The sequence below is a fragment of the Barbus barbus genome (genome assembly GCF_936440315.1).
Source record: "Barbus barbus genome assembly, chromosome: 6".
Classification (NCBI taxonomy): domain Eukaryota; kingdom Metazoa; phylum Chordata; class Actinopteri; order Cypriniformes; family Cyprinidae; genus Barbus; species Barbus barbus.
The window spans coordinates 3,419,658-3,440,418 of record NC_136734.1 but is presented as its reverse complement, the minus strand read 5'-3'; the positions used below and the strand labels follow the sequence as shown (position 1 = coordinate 3,440,418).

Below are 20,761 nucleotides of genomic sequence, written 5' to 3'. Positions count from 1 at the left end.
CACATTTAAAATAGATATTTATATTAGTATCAAGCCAAAAAGGCATAACTAAATAAATAAAATATTACAATGAAGAATTTTAAGCAAAAACTAAATAAATAAAAATAGATTAAAAATGCATATTTACATACATGCATATTAATATATATATAAACCTTCAAAAATCGTAATCAAGGTAAAGTGATCAATTAATCGAGGTTTTGATTTTAGATCATATCGTCCACCCCTATCACCAAGACTGTATTTATTTGATCAAAAATACATTAAACTGAACAGAAATATTATTACAATTTTAAATGACTATTTTCTATTGTAATGTATTTTAAAAGGCAATTTATTCCTGTGATGCAAAGCTAAATTTTCAGCATCCCTCTAGCCTTCAGTGTCACGTTTCTTCAGAAATCATTCTAATATGCTGATTTGCTGCTCAAGAAATATTTCTTATTATTAGCAAGGAAAGTTTAAATAACAGCAATTAACTGAAATCATGATGCATGATGAATAAAAGAAAAACTCCTACTGACCCCTTATCCTTCGAATTGTTGTGTCTACTATATTATCTACAGACTTGTGTCCAATTTGACATCTGAGTTCACGGCAAACCTTTCTATCTCTCTATAGAATAAACATAGCCATCAGTGTTCATCCTGCAGATGTCAATATTCAGATTGTATTTTGACATCTAATAAAACTCCAGCAGTGGAGGACATGAAGCACAAGCCAACGCTGTTATTACGTACACCTGGAATTTACTCTCACCTTGAGCTAAAACAAGCACAGCAGATGAAACACACACACACACACACACACACACACACAACCTGTGTTTCATGGAAGAAAGAAAGTCATACAAGCTGGGAATGACAAGAGGGTGAATTATGATAGATTTTTAATTTTAGTGAAAATTTCACTCGTTTATTTGTGAACTATGCCTTTATGCTTCTCTTAGTTTGATCTGCTACAGTATCTCTTCCCAATTCATCGTGATAAATCATATTGGATCATCTGGAAATAATGGGTTTCTAACAATCATGCCAGACCACATTGAGCTGATTTCGTTTGTATGTACACAAAGAAAGATAGTAAAAGTAGTATCAGTTTATGTCTCTTTCATCTTTTTGTAATGAGACGCCCCGGCTGACAGCCTCCTCCAGCAGTGTCATCTGCGGGCCGAGGTGTGTGTGCGTGTGACACAGATATTTGAGGAATGCCGTGAAGAGATTTTTCTATTTTCACAGAGAACAGACAGAGAGATCCGCCAAGGAATTCTCTCAGCTGGATGAACTCATTTCATGAACTTCTTAGAGAAACAAAACATTCATTCAAACATCAGTGGGAAACGAATCCTACTATTACTAAAAATGACATGCAGAAATATATGATACAATTTTTTTCCTATAACCCTGGAATATTAATATTATGGAATAATGGAATATTAAAAAATAAATTAGTACATTTGAATAATGATTAAATCAATTATTTATTGGTTTCATTATATATGAGTGTTGGTCAAACAGTTCAAACTAGATTGTGCAACACTGTCAAATATAGTGAAATATTATTACAATTTAAAATAACTGTTTTCTAATGTAATATATTTTAAAATGTCATTTATTCCTGTGATGCAAAGCTGAATTTTCAGCATCACTTCTCCAGTCTTCAGTGTCACATGATCCTTCAGAAATCATTATAATATGCTGATTTGCTGCTCTTAGTAACATCAATGTTGAAAACAGCTCAACCGGCTACCAGGTCAACCTTAACTCGTATAACTTGTAGACCAGCAAACAGTCTACCTAAACCTAAAGCCAGAACTCTTGAAAAACTAACTATTTGAATATATATCAAATCCAACAGTGACTATATGTTTAACAATTTTATTTAATTTCTGTTTGATGGTAATATATTTGTGTTTCTATATTTATTGTGTTTCTACAATCATCTCTGTCAGTAGATTACTAGTGTAACAACCACTCAGCACTCTCAAACACACTAAACTGACATGATAACAACATTATACGAACACACACACACACACACACACACACACACAGTAAGTCTGTGTTATTGATTGGTTGGCATTAGCAGTCTCATTAACATAATTGGCACAATTGCTGTTGTTAATTAAGTCAGTAAAACTACCAGTTGTCAAGCCCACACACACACACACACACAGTATCCATATCTGTATCCCACAATGCAGTGTGCTCGACTTGACCTACTGTTTCTAGTGTGACGGATAAACCAGGAAAAAAAAAAAACACATTTTTCTATATTATATTCATTATTTGATTTGAAATTAGATTAAACTATCAGTTTTATTTCTGACAAGAAAATAGCCCTGTAAAGCTACTTAAACCAGCCTGACATATGAAATAATAATAATAAAATTCATAAAAACTGGAACAGTTTATTGAACCTTTAGACAAAATATAAAAGAAAATCTATTAGTGTGTTTTGTTGCATATCATATTTGAGATATCAGGCTTTTATGGCTCATACAGTATGATATAGTGAGAATATGGAGCTCATACTCGATGAGGAAAAAAACCCCTCAATTTTATTCAGAGGCTCAAACAGAGCAAAAATATGTAATTTGGTGCAGTTGCTGATATTTATTAAGATGAAATTCTGATGTAATGCTTGTAATAAATCAATGAGAGCTTTATAACAGTATAGCAGACTACTTACATAAAATGCATAGAAATATCATTTTTCATTCTATATCTCCCAATAATGTCTTAGTAAGACGATATTCAGATATTTAGTTTCATGATCAGAGTTCTGTAGTTTCAAAACATATAATGCAAAGCAATAAAGTGATGATTGAGAGATAAATAAACGTTTATCAAAAGTCTGATCATATTTGATATACATTTTAGCATGGTTTTTGTAAAAATGATGTATGGATAATCAAGTAAACCTAATTTTTTTTAAAGTTTTCATCCTGAAATATTACTAACAATATAAAAGTTATTCTTCTGTTTAGTTCATAAAGATCAAGAAATATTTCACAGCAAAAAACACGTGAACCACAAACTAAAGTTGGACGTTTGTACAATTAAACTAAAAGGCCTTTTATTTGCTAAAAAAAGTATAAACTATCATTCAGACATCAGAAAGCAAGTAGTAGATTGACATTTTAAAACCAGTAGATATTTTTTAGTGTATACTGCGCAGTATGCTAGTCTTCCATTGAGAGTACAGCCCTCAAATCTTCTTTTTTTTATCACAAAGCTCCTTATATTCTGATCCCGACACTCTGACCAGCTTCCTGTTCCTGCTCAGGTCGGAGGTGTGTGTGTGAGATCTGAGAGTGTGTTTCTGAAGAGCAAATGGCTGCGTGAATATTTTAGCAGATAAAGTCGTTCTCCCTGTTTCTTTTGTGTTGCTATCAAAGTTCTGCTGCCGACTTAAAGACACAAGAGCGGAAAAATTCCTCTGCGCAGTTGGGCGGATGGGAAATTTATCTCTCTCTCTCACACACACACACACACAGATTGAGGGAGGGTTGGGGGCCGGTGAACAGACAGAACTGGGCCATCGGAGCATGTCACTGAGGCCCAAAGCTATATATACCTTTCTCACACACACACACACACACACACAGGACATTGTTGTCTCATGTGACAAGTGCATTAAATCAGCTATTAATTACTGGTGTTTGCTTAGGCAAGCATCACTATTAGTTTTTCTTCTAGACAAGAACAATTCCTCAAATCACAAATTATTTTTCTAAATTATTAGACACACAATTTTCAACTGCTGGATGAAAAACTCCTACAGATGCACATTGATGGAGCTGAGAAATAGAATAACAGATGAATAATTGTCTGTCTGTCTATCTATCTGTATATGAAACTGAGAACATTAAAGTCTGCTTCATTTGATGTTTCCGTTTCATTCAATGACATCAAATCACAAATAAGTTCATCTCTATCTCTATTATTTCTTAATCGATTCAATTGGGCAAAAAGTCTCATTTGTAGCTATAATTATTTCTCTTTAGAATTTCTACAAGAAATATTTGAAACAAAGATGATACTTAAATGGAATATAATGAGGTCTCCACTGAGTTATGAAAGAGCAACTTTTGAGCAATAAGAGAGGAGAGGAGAGCTAAGATGAGAGGAGAAATGAGATGAGAGCTGTATTGAGCTGTTGTTGTGCTGTGTCTGGCTCTCTGAAGGGAGAGACGGTCATTAATCACAACACAGATGCACCGAGAACCTCCAGAGATCACAAACTCCACAGAGACACACACACTGCAGCTCTGCGTGTAACCTTTGATATCATCACTCTTATTTGTTATATTAATTGTCTGCAGGCAGTCGCTTTAAGAGAGCATCTGTTAAAACAATAAAATGAACATGAAGAAAAAAGGCCATAGGATCTATTTATTGTTTAACAGAAGGAATCCCTTAAAGGCCTCATATTATTTTTCCTTGATCTCTTGAAATGAAAGAATTCACAGTGTATGAACATACTGTAACTTTCAGAACTCAAAATTCCAAAAAGATGACACTAAAGCTGAAATAACAGATTGTTTCAAGAATCTGTTACAATATAATGGATTTGTAAAACTATATTGCAACCTATTATTAATTTTACATTCAAAGAGGCCGTTTACACTCTTAAAATTGAAATAGCGTTGAATTGTGAGTCAGAGAAAGCGTGTACAAGTTCATAAAAAGTGGCACCTGGAAAAAATCATAAAAAGTGTGAAAAAAATAATTTCATATATAGATATTGAATATATAAATATATACATATTTTGTATTTAATATGCAATACAATTATATAAAAAAATATAATTATAATAATATAATATAATTAATATATATATATATATATATATATATATATATATATATATATATATATATATATATATTTTTTTTTTTTTATTTATTTATTTATATTAATTATATTATATTATTATATATATTTTTTATATATAATATTCAGTTCAACACATCAATATAGTCAAATTAATTATGAAAATGAAAAAAAATTGACAAATTAATGCAAAATTAGAAAATTAAATGAATAATTCATGCTCTCTGACGCGTGTAATTTTAGCAATAATCATTCCAAATAAAGCTTTTCTCAGCAGTTATCAAAATTTATCGAGACACTTAATCAGTAAGTACATCATGTAATTAATTTGGTTTGATTAATGAATTGACAGGACTATTTTATATTATATATTTGAATAGTAACAGAAATGTTCTCAAGTAGCCTGATCTTATATTCCGGTTGTGTTCATGACTGGAGAGGGGGATTAAAAACAGAAAGGAAGAGTGAAAAAACACGAGGGCAGGAGTGTGTTGAGATAAATGACAGCTGCAGACAGCAGGGCCAGATTTGCGGTTACGGGTCATCATGGAGATCAGGTGTGTTTAGCGTGTGCGATTCGTCCCTCGAGTCCTGCATAATGAACACACACTTCCCCACGAACGCCACATGTTAAAGTAGTACAGCACTCACACACACACACACACACACACACACACACACACACACTGAAACACTTCCTCCCGACCTCTGCGCTCGCTTGAGAGCTTCCTCACACACACACACACACACACACACACACACACACACTCACTCAGCTTCACCTTGCCAAACTTTCCCTTTAAAATAATGTCATTGATGCTTCTTTGAAGCACGTTAGGTTCAGCAAAGAATGCTGTTTTTGTCAAGAAACATTTTTGCATCTATCAATATTGATTTGCAAATAACTGAATGAATGTTCTAGTTGATGTTATTTCTGCTATATAAAATGATAAAATGTGTGTAATTTTATGTGTAAACCATGTCTAAACTATTGGCTTACTGTTTAGATGATAGCAGTGTGATCTAAGTTTGAACTAATGACAAAAAAAAAAAAAAAAAACAATCTTATCAGGAACCATTTCTGGCTCTATTAATATTGGTTATATGGTCAAACAATGAAATAAATAAATACTATTATTCAGCAAGTTAAACCTGGGCATGTTGTCACATTTTTTACAATGGAAATCTGTTATTAAACAGCCTAATTAGCATTTCAGCACAATATATAATAATATATAAAACGTGTGTCAGCCTTAGTTTGGAGGGAGAAAGAAATCACAAATAAGAATTTATATTAATTATAAATTCTAGATTACAGATTGTTTATATAAAATACAATTAATAATACTTAAAAATGTTTCCTGAGAGGCGAATCAGCATATTAGAATGATTTCTGAAGACACTGAAGACTGGAGTAATGATGCTGAAAATTCAGCTTCGCATCACAGGAATAAATTACATTTTAAAAATTTAATAATACATTTGAAACAAATTACTACATAATATTTCAGTTTTTACTGTATTTTTGATCAAATAAATGCAGCCTTGGTAAGCACAAGAGTTTTCCTTCAAAAACAAACAAAAAAAAGTTACAGATCCTAAATTTATTCCTTTATTAATTATTAAATTTAAAAAAAATTTTTTTTTTTTTACTTCAAGCCATATTCAAATGCTATTATTCAATGGACACATACTTACGGATAAAAATTTATGACTTTGACCTGGTGTGTGTGTACGCATACATGTCAAAATGTGCCTGTCAGCATGTGTACTGCATTAACTCGGCTCGGACACAATAACTCACTTCATCTGCAGATGCATATCTGAAATTTACACACGCGCTGACACATTACCAACATACAGAACATCAGCACATTTAATTAATGGCACGCCATAAAAGTCTGTTCCCGTAAACAATCTCCATCTTCATTAGCATAAAACACAGTAAAGTGCTTTTGCTCTGAGCTAATGAAGGAGATATTAATTCCTGTAACTGTGAGGCTGCAGGAGCTTCAAACACGCTGCTGGAAGCTGTTTTGCAGCTTTCTGTTGAACGTGTGTTTGGAGCAGCGCTGAGAAGAAGCTAAAACAAGCAGTGCTTCTAACTTAACTACATTTGTCAGTAGCGTGACAGCAGCTTAGCTGTTTCCAAATAGTGCCGCTTTTCTACTAACAAGCTATTTTTCCCAACAAGTAGCGGTGTAAAGCACGCAGTTAAATTATATTCTCCCACCACACGCCCAAAGTAAGTCCTAACCACCGTCGACACTGGAAAAGCAATTACTAACCCAAAACCTGACCCTAAAACACTATTATTTTAACCCTGACACAGTACGTTTGGAAACGAGAGACTGGGGCTAGTTGTCACATGGAGAAATGGTTACAAGTCAACTGTCCAATTACACAAATGTGAGTTTTCTCTATAGCAGTGCTTTTGTGTGCTACTTTAAAACACCAATTTTGTTGTTTTCCCAAAACAATGTATATTAATTATAAATAATATAAATCATAGTTAAATTATTATTTTTTTTTAGTGTGTGTGAATTTTGCCCTCCAAACTAAGGTTGTCACATACGTTTTATATAGTAATTTAATGCAGTTTATGACTGAATTTATGTTGGCCAAAACAATGGTCCTATGATTTTGTATGTTAAGAGTTTTGTGTTACTATATTCTATTCTATTCTATTCATGATGTCAGTGAATTAGTCAAACGGACTGAATTAATTACATGATATACTGACTAATTAAACTGTTACGTTAGTATTGAAATTACATATACAGGTCAGACAGCATGAGTTATTAAATTTTCTAATTTTGCATTAATGTTTATATTTTTTATCTTTATTTATTTATTTTGTGATGAAAATCTGTAGCCAGTTTAGTAACAGGTTTCCATTGCAAAAAAAAAAAAAAAAAAAAAAAGTCCATATAGTGTGACAACATGCCCCACTGTGGCATGCCATAAATAAAGCATATGTTCAATGAACTGTATCTTTTTGTCCTATAGGCAATAACAGTGAAAATGTTCAATAGTTTTTTGCAGCCCAGACTTTAATAAGAAAACTGAAATTGACTTTCAAATATACACTTACCCTGAAAAATATTCACCAGAGAGAAAAAAAGTGTGGCATCTAGCTCTGGTGTCTTCAACTGAGAAAATGCACACTTTTAACTTCATTAAAGGCAAAATCAAATACTTAATCATATAATACACACTATCGTTCAAAAGTTTGGTGTCAGTACGTTTTTTTTATGGAAATTAATACTTTTATTCAGTAAGGACATATTAAATTGATCAAAAGTGATAGTAAAGACACATGATGTTAAATATTTTAAACATATTTCTAATAAATGCTGCTTCTTTCTATTAATAATAAATGCTGCTTGAACTTTTTTCAAAGAATCCTGAAAAAAAATCATGTGACACTGAGAACCGCTTTGCATCACAGCAATAAATTACATTTTACAATATATTGAAATACTAAACAGTTATTTTAACTTGTAATAATATTTTACAATAATACTGATTTTACTGTATTTTGACAAAAATGGAGCCTTGGCAGTAGAGGCTTATATAAAAAAAAATAAAAAAAAATAAAAAAATCTGTGAACAGACTAAGTGACTAAGTATCTATAATTTGTCCTGGTAATTACAGGGACAAAAAATGGCAGCGTTCCTGAGAATGAACCATATATTTATGAAAAGTGCAGCTTGACTGTTTAAATTACTTAAACTACTTTAAATTATGAGTATCTGGGAGCTTAGAAAGCCACAATTACAGAGCAGCTTAACAACATTAGTATGAAACAGTTGGAGTCTCAGTGTGTGTGTGTGTGTGTGTGTGTGTTTTTATGTGCATCTCTAGAGTGCCTCAAGTGTATCTGCATATGTGTTTCCCACCGCGTCCTGATGGTTTCTGCAGATTTTACGGATGTTATGAATAGCACACCATTCATCGTACACATACAGCTCCCTCAGTATATAAACTCCTGCCACTGTATTACGCTTTATACACGTGTGTGTGTCAGAGGGCAAGAATATAATTGTGACTGTATAAAGTAGTCGTCTTTGGTCTCTAACTATGGCCCACCGGTGTGTCCCGGTTAACCTGTATGTATATTATATCCTATTGCCATGGAGACAGTGTGATTTTAATGAGGGCTCTGTGATTGGCTGGGTCTCGTCTTTCTGCACTGTTATTTCAGGCCGTTCCGGCTCCCTAATGGGCACGGCTAACGCTGTGGGTGTTCAGAAAATACGTCCAGTGAACACAGAGGTCACTCGCTCGCATTGTTCAGAAAAAGCAAATGATATTTACATGAAAATCTATATCCTGACCACGGTCAGGATGTTCCCAGCGCCCTCCGGGAACACGCAGGGACGGGACGGAGGTTTTTCAGTCTAGACGGAGTCAGCGAGCGGAACAGAGAGACATTGCAGCACTCGGTGGAATTCACATGGCTCTTCACATCTCAACTTACTCGGCCCCGAATGAGTGTGTGTGTGTGTGTGTGTGTGTGTGTGTGTGTGTGTGTGAAGTGTCCTCTGGGAGCCGCAGCTGTCGTTTACGGGTCTTCTGGGAACCCTCGACCTCCGGGTCAAAGCCAGGAGCAGAAACGACTCTGACGGCTCTGAACACACGTACTGTATGATAAAAGACAAACTCCACATGTGCACAAGAGCATACACTACATACAGACAACTACAGCATTCTGCAGCAGACACACTGTCCACATTGTGGAGAAACAGGAAAGTCATCAAAACTCTGAAATAACAAATTGGAATAACTGATAGAAAAAATAAATGAAAACTTTCAACACTCCCACTTCATTAGGTGCATCCTAAAATGCTTTTTCAACACTACGGAAGGAGGATCATGTACACTGGATACTGATTTTCCTGTACTATCTTGTTCAACTCATCCTTTTCTATTCTGGTTTTAATTATTAAAATTAAAATAATAAGTACAAAATTAATCATGTTATAATTTTATTCAATGACTGATTTTCCTGCACTGTCCAGTTCAACTCATCCTTTTCTGTTTTAATCATTATTATAGTTATAAAAAATACAGAAAAAAAGATTTAAATGAATTATAAAAATAATTTTATTAACTTGAAAGATTTTCCTGTGTTATCTGATTCAAATCATCCTATTCTGTTTTAAAGTTATATAAAAAACTTTAATAATTAATTAAAATATATATTTATGTATTAAAAAAAAAAAAATTATATATATATATATATATATTATTATTTTTTTTTTTAATACATAAATATATATTTTAATTAGTCATTTTTAATAAAAAATTAATAATTAATTACTGATTTTCCTGTACTATACGGTACAAATCAATATTTTTTCTGTTTTCTGAATGATTAAAACAAATTATGTTAAAATCATAATTCTCATAAATTATAAAATTTATAATTTCATTAATTTAATGCTCCTTTTCCTGTACTATCTTGTTTAACATCCTTTTCATTTAAAAAAATTAAATGGTTACAAAAATTTTATTAAATATTTTAAAATATAAAATGATACGTTTATAGGCACTTAAATTAATTTGTCCACAAAATTAATAAAAAAAAAATGAAGTGGAAACCTTTATATTGAAACATTTTTAAGATCACACAACATGTGTCCAAACTGTTATACATTAAATCAGTCAGTCATGTTAGTGTCACGGTTTGGTTTCTGTTTAGTTCCGTTTTGTCCTTATTTGGTAGTTCCTGTCCTTGTTTAGTTAATTATTCATCCTGTTCACCTGTCTTGTGTTAATTATCTCGTTTACTCCTTTTTTCCTGTTCCTTTATAAGCATTCAGTTTTGTTCTAGCCTTCGTCGAGTCTTACAGTAAAGTTTCGTTAATGTTGTGAACTGTGATATTTGTTTAAGTTTATTTCATTAAAGGATCTGTTTACTTCGAATTCCTTGTCTTCCTGTTCTCCTAGAACGGCGTTACGTTGCAGAAGACTCGACCCACACAGAAGATGAGGCGGCAAGGTTTACGCCCTGTATCTCCGCTGGTCCCATCCAGCTCTCCTGTGTCCCCGCCGATTCCGTCCAGCTCAGCGCTTCCAGAGCGCCCCCAAGTGTCCGTGCTTCCAGAGTGCCCTCCTATGCCTCCGCTGGTCCTGTCCAGCTTCGCGCCTCCAGAGCGCCCTCAAATGTCCGCGCCTCCAGAACACCCTCCTCCGCTGGTCCCATCCAGCGGCGTGCTGCCCGAGCGCCCCCTAGTGTCCACATTTCCAGAGCGCCCACCCATGTCTCCGCTGGTCCCGTCCAGCTCCGCGCTTCCAGAGCGCCCCCAAGAGCCCGTTTCTCCTAAATGGTTCCCAGAGGGGAATCTCCACAAGAAAATTTGGGGGTGGGGCATATAGTCACTGCCTGTGTGGCCGGGCCAATGGCCAAGGCCACGGAGCTCCCTGATCCGCCATGGCCTCCTGAAAAAATAATAGGGCCATGGCTACCTGAGTCTCCTGTCCCGCCATGGCCGTCCAAGCTCCCAGATCCGCCATGGTCTCCCGAGTCTCCAGTCCCACCATGGCTCCCCGAGCTTCCTGTCCCGCCATGGCCCCCCAAGTCCCCGGATCCACCATGGCCTCCCGAGTCTCCTGTCCCACCATGGCCTCCCGAGTCCCCTGATCCGCCTTGGCCTCCCGAGTTGCCTGATCTGCCCTGGAGGCTTCCCTTGACTCCTCCCTGTCCTGGCCTTGCTCCAGCCTCCAGGGCGCCCACCCCTCCCTGATGTGACTGTTACGGTGCGGGACGTCCCTTCCGGGAGGGGGCGATACCTGTCACGGTTTGGTTTCTGTTTAGTTCCGTTTTGTCCTTATTTGGTTCCTGTCCTTGTTTAGTTTATTAATCATCCTGTTCACCTGTCTTGTGTTAATTATCTCGTTTACTCCTTTGTTCCTGTTCCTTTATAAGCATTCAGTTTTGTTCTAGGCTTCGTCGAGTCTTAAAGTAAAGTTTCGTTAATGTCGTGAACTGTGATATTTCTTTAAGTTTATTCCATTAAAGGATCTGTTTAATTTGAATTCCTCGTCTTCCTGTTCTCCTAGAACGGCGTTACGTTACAGATAGTGTGTTTTTCTTCCCTCCAATTACAGTGTACTTTCACACTTCTAAACAGTTTCATGAGACCTTAGAGTTCAGTGGAACTGAAACTCCAGAAAGACATAAACAAGCTCTGCATGTATACAGTACGACAAAAAAAAAAAACATTCGGACATTAATGCATTATTTAAAAAAGTGGAATCTGCATTCAAATGATGTGCAAGCTTTTCTCACAACAAACTTCACATTTCCGAGTGAGATTTAACCAGCTGCTCTCAAGGTCATTTTCATGGATGTATGAAGTCAGTTCTGCTCAAGTTCACACAGGTGTCCTCGCAGAATAACCAGTGGCCTACTTCATCATATTAACATATGAACGTGGTCCAAAATGTCTGACAACAACAAGTGTCCAAGACTTTTCGTTTGCATTTTGAATAATACATTTACAGTTGTATACTTTGAAAGTAGAGTGGTTGTTTTGAACAAGTAACTTGGATATTATCCAAAACATGTTGCTTTAGCTCAAGTACTTGTATAAATACTGCGTGTGTGGGATAAAAAGGCCCATCTCATCACCTCATACATTTTTAATAGTGCTGGGCAATGATTAATCATGATTAATGGCATTCAAAATAAAAGTTTTTGTTTATATAATATTTGTGTGTGTACTATGTATATATAAAGACACACACAGTATATATTTTGAAAATATTTACATGTATATATTTATATTCAGATAATTTATATTATATATAAATATATTTAATATATAAGCATAACATGCATGTGTGTGTGTTTATATTTACATAACATACACAGCACAAACACATATATTATGTACACAAAATCTTTTATTTTGGATGCAATTAATCGCGATTAATCATTGCCCAGTACTAATTTTTAAAACAAACCACTTTTATCATTATTTTCACACAAAATCTGTTGCTCCATCAATGTTTAATAAAAACATATATATATATTTTCTAGGAGTAGAGAAAAGCACATTTTTCTTAAAGTATGCCTTCAGACCTGTTGTAAGATACTAATATGAATAAGAGCGGTCAATTTAACATGTTAAGTAGTGCATTTAATTATGTATATAAAAAAAATAGTTTGACAGCTGGCGACACAGGATAGAGCTTGACATTCATCCCTATAGGCAAAGATGATCTGTACGGTATTGACACACGCGAGCCTGTGTGTGTGTGAGTGTGTGTGAGTACCTCAGCCGGCGGTATGCCCTCGGGTGGGCGGCACTGCAGCAGCACTTCCTGTTCGAGTGACACCTCCTTACCCAAGGGTTCCTGCTCAAACGTCTTCCTCAAGACTGTGGAGATGGAGACAAAGAGGCGACTCATTTACTTACACTTCATTAGTCACCTAGAAATAGCACCGAATATTTCTTACATTTCATGTGGTCATTTTATTTTAAAAAACAGTTTATTTCAAGGTTTAAAAGGAAAAATAACAGATGTTCTCTCAGACTTTTGCACTCTACATAATAATAAGTAGAGCAGAATTCATTATCGCACTGTATTTAATCTTGTGATGTTTTGTGTGCAGCTGACAGTGTGTGTGATTGGTTTCTTCACACAGGTGAAGAGTACAGCTCACAGGACGTGTGAATGATGCTCATATCGGCCATATTCTCAGGTCAAAGCAAACATTTGTGCTATTCGTTCATTATCTCATAATGTTCACGTGTGGGTGTAAATATCTATTTTTCCCTGTTGGTTTCTCTCTCTCTGTGTGTGTGTGTGTGTGTGTGTCTAACACTTGAGGTCTAACGGACAGAAGGCCAAACTCATCTCGTCTTCAACACATCCTTCTCACACCTCATGTGTGAACCTGTGAATTGTAAATGCAGAGATGTGTGTGAATAGTTGTGGAGGGGGTGAATATGTGAATGCCAATCCTCTTTCTCTCTGCTGCTTTGTGAGGTTTATGATGAAGAATAGACTTTATATCAGTTCACTTCTGACGGGCGACACATACACTGCCCCCCTGGCAAAGTGTGGTTTTGGACGATATCAGCATAAATCATTTTTTGGTGCAAATACATTAAAGTAACTTGACATTATCATTGAAGAGCAGCAATAAAACATAATAATGGCAATATATACATGTCAAAGTCAGACATGCCCCTTTGCCAGCCGTGATGCCTGGTTACTGGTTAAAAGATTTTTGTGTCAGCACACCTTTATACTGTAGCTTCAGCAATTGATTTCCAATTCAAAGTCAATGTTTGAATAAACTGACAGCTCGGATGCCTAGATTATGCAGAGCTGTAATAGCTGCTAATGGTGGCTATTTTGACGAATCAAATTTTGATTTTTTTTCTATGTATAAACAGTTTATGTAATAAAATATGTTTTAGTAGTTTGTGTTGTCCCTTATCAGTGCAAAATTATCACAAATGAAAATGGATTCATGCCAATATTGTCTAAACCACCACTTTTCTAGGGCGTTTCCAAACTTTTGGAGGGCAGTGTACACTGATCATTTATGATGTGTGTTGTATTATATTATTTCATATTATAATCATTTGATATTTCCCATAATATAATAACATTTTACAGTAAATATATATATGAGATATATGTATATTTCATAATATGACAAATAAAAATTTAGTGATACATAGTGATAATGATACATTATTTATAAAATATAGGCCTAAAGAATTTATAAACAAACAAAAATAAAAGAACATTTGTGACCCTGGACCACAAAACCAGTCATAAGTGTCAAAACCTTTATTGAATAAATAAGCTTTCCATTGATGTATGTGTTGTTAGGATCTGACAATATTTGGCCGAGATACAACTATTTGAAAATCTGGAATCTGAGGGTGCAAAAAAATCTAAATATTGAGAAATATCGCCTTTAAAGTTGTCCAAATGAAGTTCTTAGCAATGCATATTACCAATCAAAAATTAAGTTTTAATATATTTATGGTAGAAAATTTACAAATATCTTCATGGAACACGATCTTTACTTAATATCCTAATGATTTTTGGCATAAAAGAAAAATCAATAATTTTGACCCATACGGTGTATTTTTGGCTATTGCTACAAATATACCCCAGCGACTTAAGACTGGTTTTGTGCTCCAGGGTCACATTTTATAATAAACTTATTACAGATGGATGGACAGACAGACAGAGAGCACTAGGTACAACAATTGGAGTCTATTACTGATTACAGATTACATAAGGAAAACTGTAGTTAGTAATGTAATCTGGGTTACTCATAGGTAATGTGTTCTGAACACTTTTTACATTACTTTTAGATTACTTTTTGTCTAACTTGTTTTACACTTGCCATTAAACGTACCATTTTGATTAGGGATGCAACGATACCATTTTTTTTGAGTATCGGCCAATTCCGATACGATCCGATACCAGCGTAGTTTAAATTTTTTTTAAATCAATGTAGAATTTCTATACTTCTGTCACTCTTTTGTGTGTTAAACAAAATCTATTAGACAACTTCATTTTAATGAAAAATAACATGAAAAAATATATAGGGGCTGTTTACACCTGGTCACTTCATGCGTTTTGTAATATAAATCCGATCGCTCAAACCACTTCAGGAGGTGGCCTGGGCCGCATTCCAAACGAAACTGGACAAGTGTAAATGCATCTGGTTGTTGAAACCACATATGTATATTTTACTTGTATCAAAATGTAAAAAATAAAATTAACCTGTGAGACCGTGTTATAGGCTATATGACATGTCAGATACGACTGCGCTAATGCAACACGCATCGCCACGGATGAGTAGCTGAGTATCTCTTCAGCAAGCAGACACGCAAACTGCAGAGAATGAAGCACAATCAACACAATACTCTTCATTAAAAGTACAAGACAAATTTATCTTTCCAGTGCTGATGCCACGTGCTCTCCTATTGCGGTCTTTGATCTTGAAATGGAGCTGATAATTAATCAAATGCAGCACTTATTTTTTGATTTTGTTGACGTGAACTTCGTTACATTTAAATATAGCGCAGGAATTGAAGATCGGATTTATATCCGTTTTAACAAATCAGATAGATATCCGATCAGCAAAAATGCATGAAATGACCAGGTGTAAACAGGCCCATTCATAATCTATGACAAAAATATTATTATAAATTAGGTTAGTGGATAATTCAGCAGCTAAATTTATTCTAGAAAAATCATGAGTGCACAATTTTATAAAATCTAAACATTTAGTGATAACATTATTTAGCGGGGAACAAATAAAAGTGAATACGCGAAGGACTATATCTGGTAAAATGTTACACATTGCTCTTTGTATTGTTGTAAAATACATTAATGAAAACAATTAAATGTATTTATTTATAAATATAAAGTACAAAATTAAAAGACATTTCTTTTAAATGTATAGCACAATGAAGGCAGCGACATATGATAGAGGAGTCCTATCTATCATATATATCATAAATGTTGCTGCCTCCATTACTGTGCTATACATTAGATTATTAATAGCCTTGATAGGACAGAACAAGAAACGCTATAAATAATCTTTCATTGCGCAAAAGCATTATAATATGAAAAGCTCCAATAGAGAGCGGCACAAAGAGCTTATGGCTTCCCGTGCGCAGAATAATGCGCTTGAAGCAGCACGGAGTCACAGTGCACAGCTCCACATAGAGAAGTTCAAAGCACAAAGGAAACAGATATTGGTGCGTAGCTTATTAAATCTGTGCATAGTTTATTGATCCTTTTCGTTTAACAGTTTTAACTCTGTTATTGAACGCTCTTGGAGAGAGTTTCGTCATCTTGACTGTCTTAACCGAACGTGACACAGTTTGAATGCTGAACGGAGGATGACAGACAGAAGCAGCGGAGAGAAGAATTTACGTGAACTTGAATTTAACGACTTAAATATTCTGTACCTCACATTAAACTATGGAACGGCTTCAGAACACTTGGACTTTGACTTTATGGTGCTTTCTAATGTTTTTGTGCTTTCGTGGGGCTTAACAACAACACAGTAGTATGCGCACAATATCGGATTTTCAATATCGGCAGAAATTCCAGTATCGGAGCCGATACCGATCCTGAGTATCAGATCGATGCATCCCTAATTTTGATATCACAAAACATCATAAAATACATTAAACATTATATTAAACAACGGTTTCCCAAACTGGGCTTAGCAAAAGAACTAGTTCATAGAAAGCTAATAATTAATTAAATCATAGAATGAAAAATACATTATTTAAACATTTGAACACTTAAAATAAAAATATGTATCTTGTTTACCTGCATTTCTGTGTGACCATTAACAGACATCAGAGAACATGCAAATGTGTAGTTAAATTATTGAAATATTAACTTCCTTCCATGGAATATTTCAAGTAAACATTTAATCTCAAAGGGGTTTGGCTGACAAATCATTTGGGAATCTCTGCTTTACATGAACAAACATTAATAAACACGAAAATAACAATGACATTACATGCCCAAAGTCTTCCAGAACCAGTACTGAACGATACTGGATATGATGAGAACATACTGTCTCACTGTTATACATCACCAATGTTTAGTAACTTGCATAATTCTTTGTTTCATACATGATCTAATCGCTTGAGAGGTGCTGTTTTCATCCAAATTCAAAAGCATGGTTTGCAAATGTATTTACAATGGCATTTACATGATCCAATACTTTGAATATAGTCAAAGCTAAATGATGTGACACACTAGGAATTTAGAAAAATAGAAAAGGTTGTAGCGCCAAACACTCGTCCAATAGTCCAGTACAGCCAATAATAGAAGGTGCGTAGATCCAAAAAATACAAAAGGTAAAACGACAAAAGAGATCTGCACTCATCCAAATTTAGCTCAAAGGGCTTATATCATTTATTATTCAGAGGTCACAAAATTGTGAAAAAAAGTGATAATTTTAAGTTTTAACTTAAGTTAATAAATGATATAAGCCTTTTGGGCTAAATTTGGATGAGTGTGGATCTCTTTCGTCTTTACACTAGGAATTTAGAAAAGAGAAAAAAATAAGAATTAGAGGGAATCAATAAATTATGAATGATTACAGTGAATAATATTTGTGTAATCCATAAAAAGTAACTAATCGGATTATGAGCATTATAAAATGTAACATACTGTAATTACAAGTACTTGGTTTTTGGAATCTGATAATGTAATCCAGATTACATTTAATCATGCAGTTACTACCAGCTCCGCAGACAGATTTCAACTAGCGATCGGTTCAATGATACGTTTGCGTCAACACTCCAGAAATGTTGGGGTCATTCATTAATAAATTCATGTGCGCTATCCCCATGTGTAATTTGGTTGATTGAAAATGATTAAAAATTATCAAATTGAGAACATGACCATTTTGCCTTTACTAGACTTTACTTCTTACATGTAACATCTACTTCTCAACAATGTGCCTGCAGTTGAATGGATGATCCCCCTGAATGCTTTCACTCATCAAAACACTGTAAAAATATTGAGATCAAGAAACATATTTATCTATTTCACCCGGAGCTGCTGCTCACCCTGAACCTTCAATTGTCTGCGCTGTGATTTCTCCATTAAACTGGACATAAAACACACACACGTGCATAAGGAAAATATCTTCAGCCTGTCAAGCTTTTTACTGCTCTGCTCACACACACACACACACACATCGTGCGTGTCTATTTTCCTTCACATTACTGATGGAGGTAATAGGCAAATAAATCACGTCTCAGAGGAGGTGTGTGTCCGAGTATGTGAGTGTGTAATGCATTCAACTCATAGTTTTAGTGCTCTACATTGCTACAGCAACAAATCTTAAACGGCATTAATATCCCAAACAGAGCTGAAGCCACACACACACACACACACACCTGTATAACAGCACTCCTATTTCATTCATAATTATAATGTCTGGACTTCAGCAACGAACTGACCACAGTCCCTCAACTCATTACATATAATGTCAAGTGCTATTTAGAGTCACTAACCTATAAACTATCTCTATACACTCTCTCTAAACTGACAGTAAATAATATTAACTAATTATATATAAACTAATAATATATAACATATATTTAAAGTTAGTCACTAATCTAATACAATCAACACAGCAATCACTATACCCAAGTCACGAAACTAATAATATATGAAATAAATATATTATAAAATATGTAAAATAAATGATACTACATAAAATGATTTAAGGTTTATTATTTATATATTATATTACCAAAAATTAATATTATGCAAAATATCATAAATTAATATATAAAATATTTAGTCACTAATCAAATATAACAACTAAAATAACTTATCTGCTTATAGTAACTGTAAGCTGCACAGTTTCCATAGAAATTGGCTTGTCTAATAATCGTTAAATATAACATGAATAACATTCTCTCTATACTGCAAAAATGTCATAAACATTCCCACACAGACCTGTGCTCACAGCGACCTATAGCATCTATCACAATCCAAACAAACCTTCAAAAAACGTGTTGTAGTCACACACACATGCAGGACAGCGCTTGCGTGTCAGAAACTCACATGAATTTATTTGGGCACTAAATTTGTGTTTGGTGGTGAATCAGTGAGATAATCTATCATCTTGTTCAATCTTCCTGTCATGTCCGTCTCTCTCTCTCTGATAGCGGCTGTGCGTCTGTGAGTGTGTTTTTGTGCGAGTGTGTTAGTATCTTTGTGTGTGCTGGTGTGTGACAGAGAGAGAATTTCTGCCCTGTTCAATCACCCATAAAATAACCCAGCTGAGAGTTCCCACAATGCCCCTCTGCTCACAAAAGTATGACTGAATGAGTCAACAAACACACACAAACACACAGATGTAAATACATCTACATATCTGGGGACTTTCCATTCAAAATCTGTTGTTTTTAATTTAAGCTAATTACTAAGCTGCTCACTCTAGACAAACCTATCTATCTATCTATCTATCTATCTATCTATCTATCTATCTATCTATCTATCTATCTATCTATCTATCTATCTATCATGCCTGTCTTACATCTATATATCTGTCTATATCTATCCATCTATCTATCTATGTCTGTCTAACATCTATATATCTGTCTATATCTATCCATCTATCTATCTATGCCTGTCTAACATCTATATATCTGTCTATATCTATCCATCTATCCATCCATCCATCCATCTATCTGCATGTCTTACATCTATATATCTGTCTATATCTATCCATCTATCCATCCATCCATCCATCTATCTGTCTGTCTGTCTATCTATCTATGCCTGTCTTATATCTATATATCTGTCTATATCTATCCATCTATCTATCTATGCCTGTCTTACATCTATCTATCCATCCATCCATCCATCCATCCATCCAAAGCCGCATTGATTTATTTAGCTCTGATCCTGAAAGCATCCAGATGAGAGGAAGTTTCTTGTGTTGTACTGCCAGTCAGCTTCAGTCTCCGTGTCTCTGTGTCTATCAAACACACACACACACACACACACACACACACTCAGCCCGAGACGACAGCGGGAGAGTGAAGTGTCCTTGGGCCGCACCGATAACCTGCTTCCAACTCACACACACTCAAGATGAACTGCAGGAAATTAACAAGATTAATATGACCATAAAGCGATGTCCAGACAGTCCCCTGTGTGTGTGTGTGTGTGTGTGTGTGTGAGTGTGTGTGTGTTTGTGTGCTCCAGACTGTCTCCTGTCTGCAGACTCTGATCTGCATAAATGCTCCATTACCTTCAGCCAGCTTACAGACTTCCTCACAGTCCGTGTGTGTGTGTGTGTCAAACATGAAACCAAAGTGTCTGTCAGACAGAGAAATCTCCTGCAGTCAGAGCAGACAGAGCAAAGACTCTTCTCAT

At 34.9% G+C, this 20,761-nt stretch overlaps 1 protein-coding gene across 1 annotated transcript in view; it reads right to left on the bottom strand.

Moving 5' to 3' along the window:
- unc5ca (unc-5 netrin receptor Ca) overlaps positions 1-20,761 on the bottom strand; it is a gene marked incomplete at both ends in the record, with an annotated part of 129,954 nt that overhangs the window by 60,377 nt on the left and 48,816 nt on the right. The window contains one exon of the mRNA XM_079419684.1: positions 13,127-13,230. Coding sequence (XP_079275810.1) covers positions 13,127-13,230 — 104 coding nt within the window. The remainder of the gene's footprint in view (positions 1-13,126; positions 13,231-20,761) is intronic.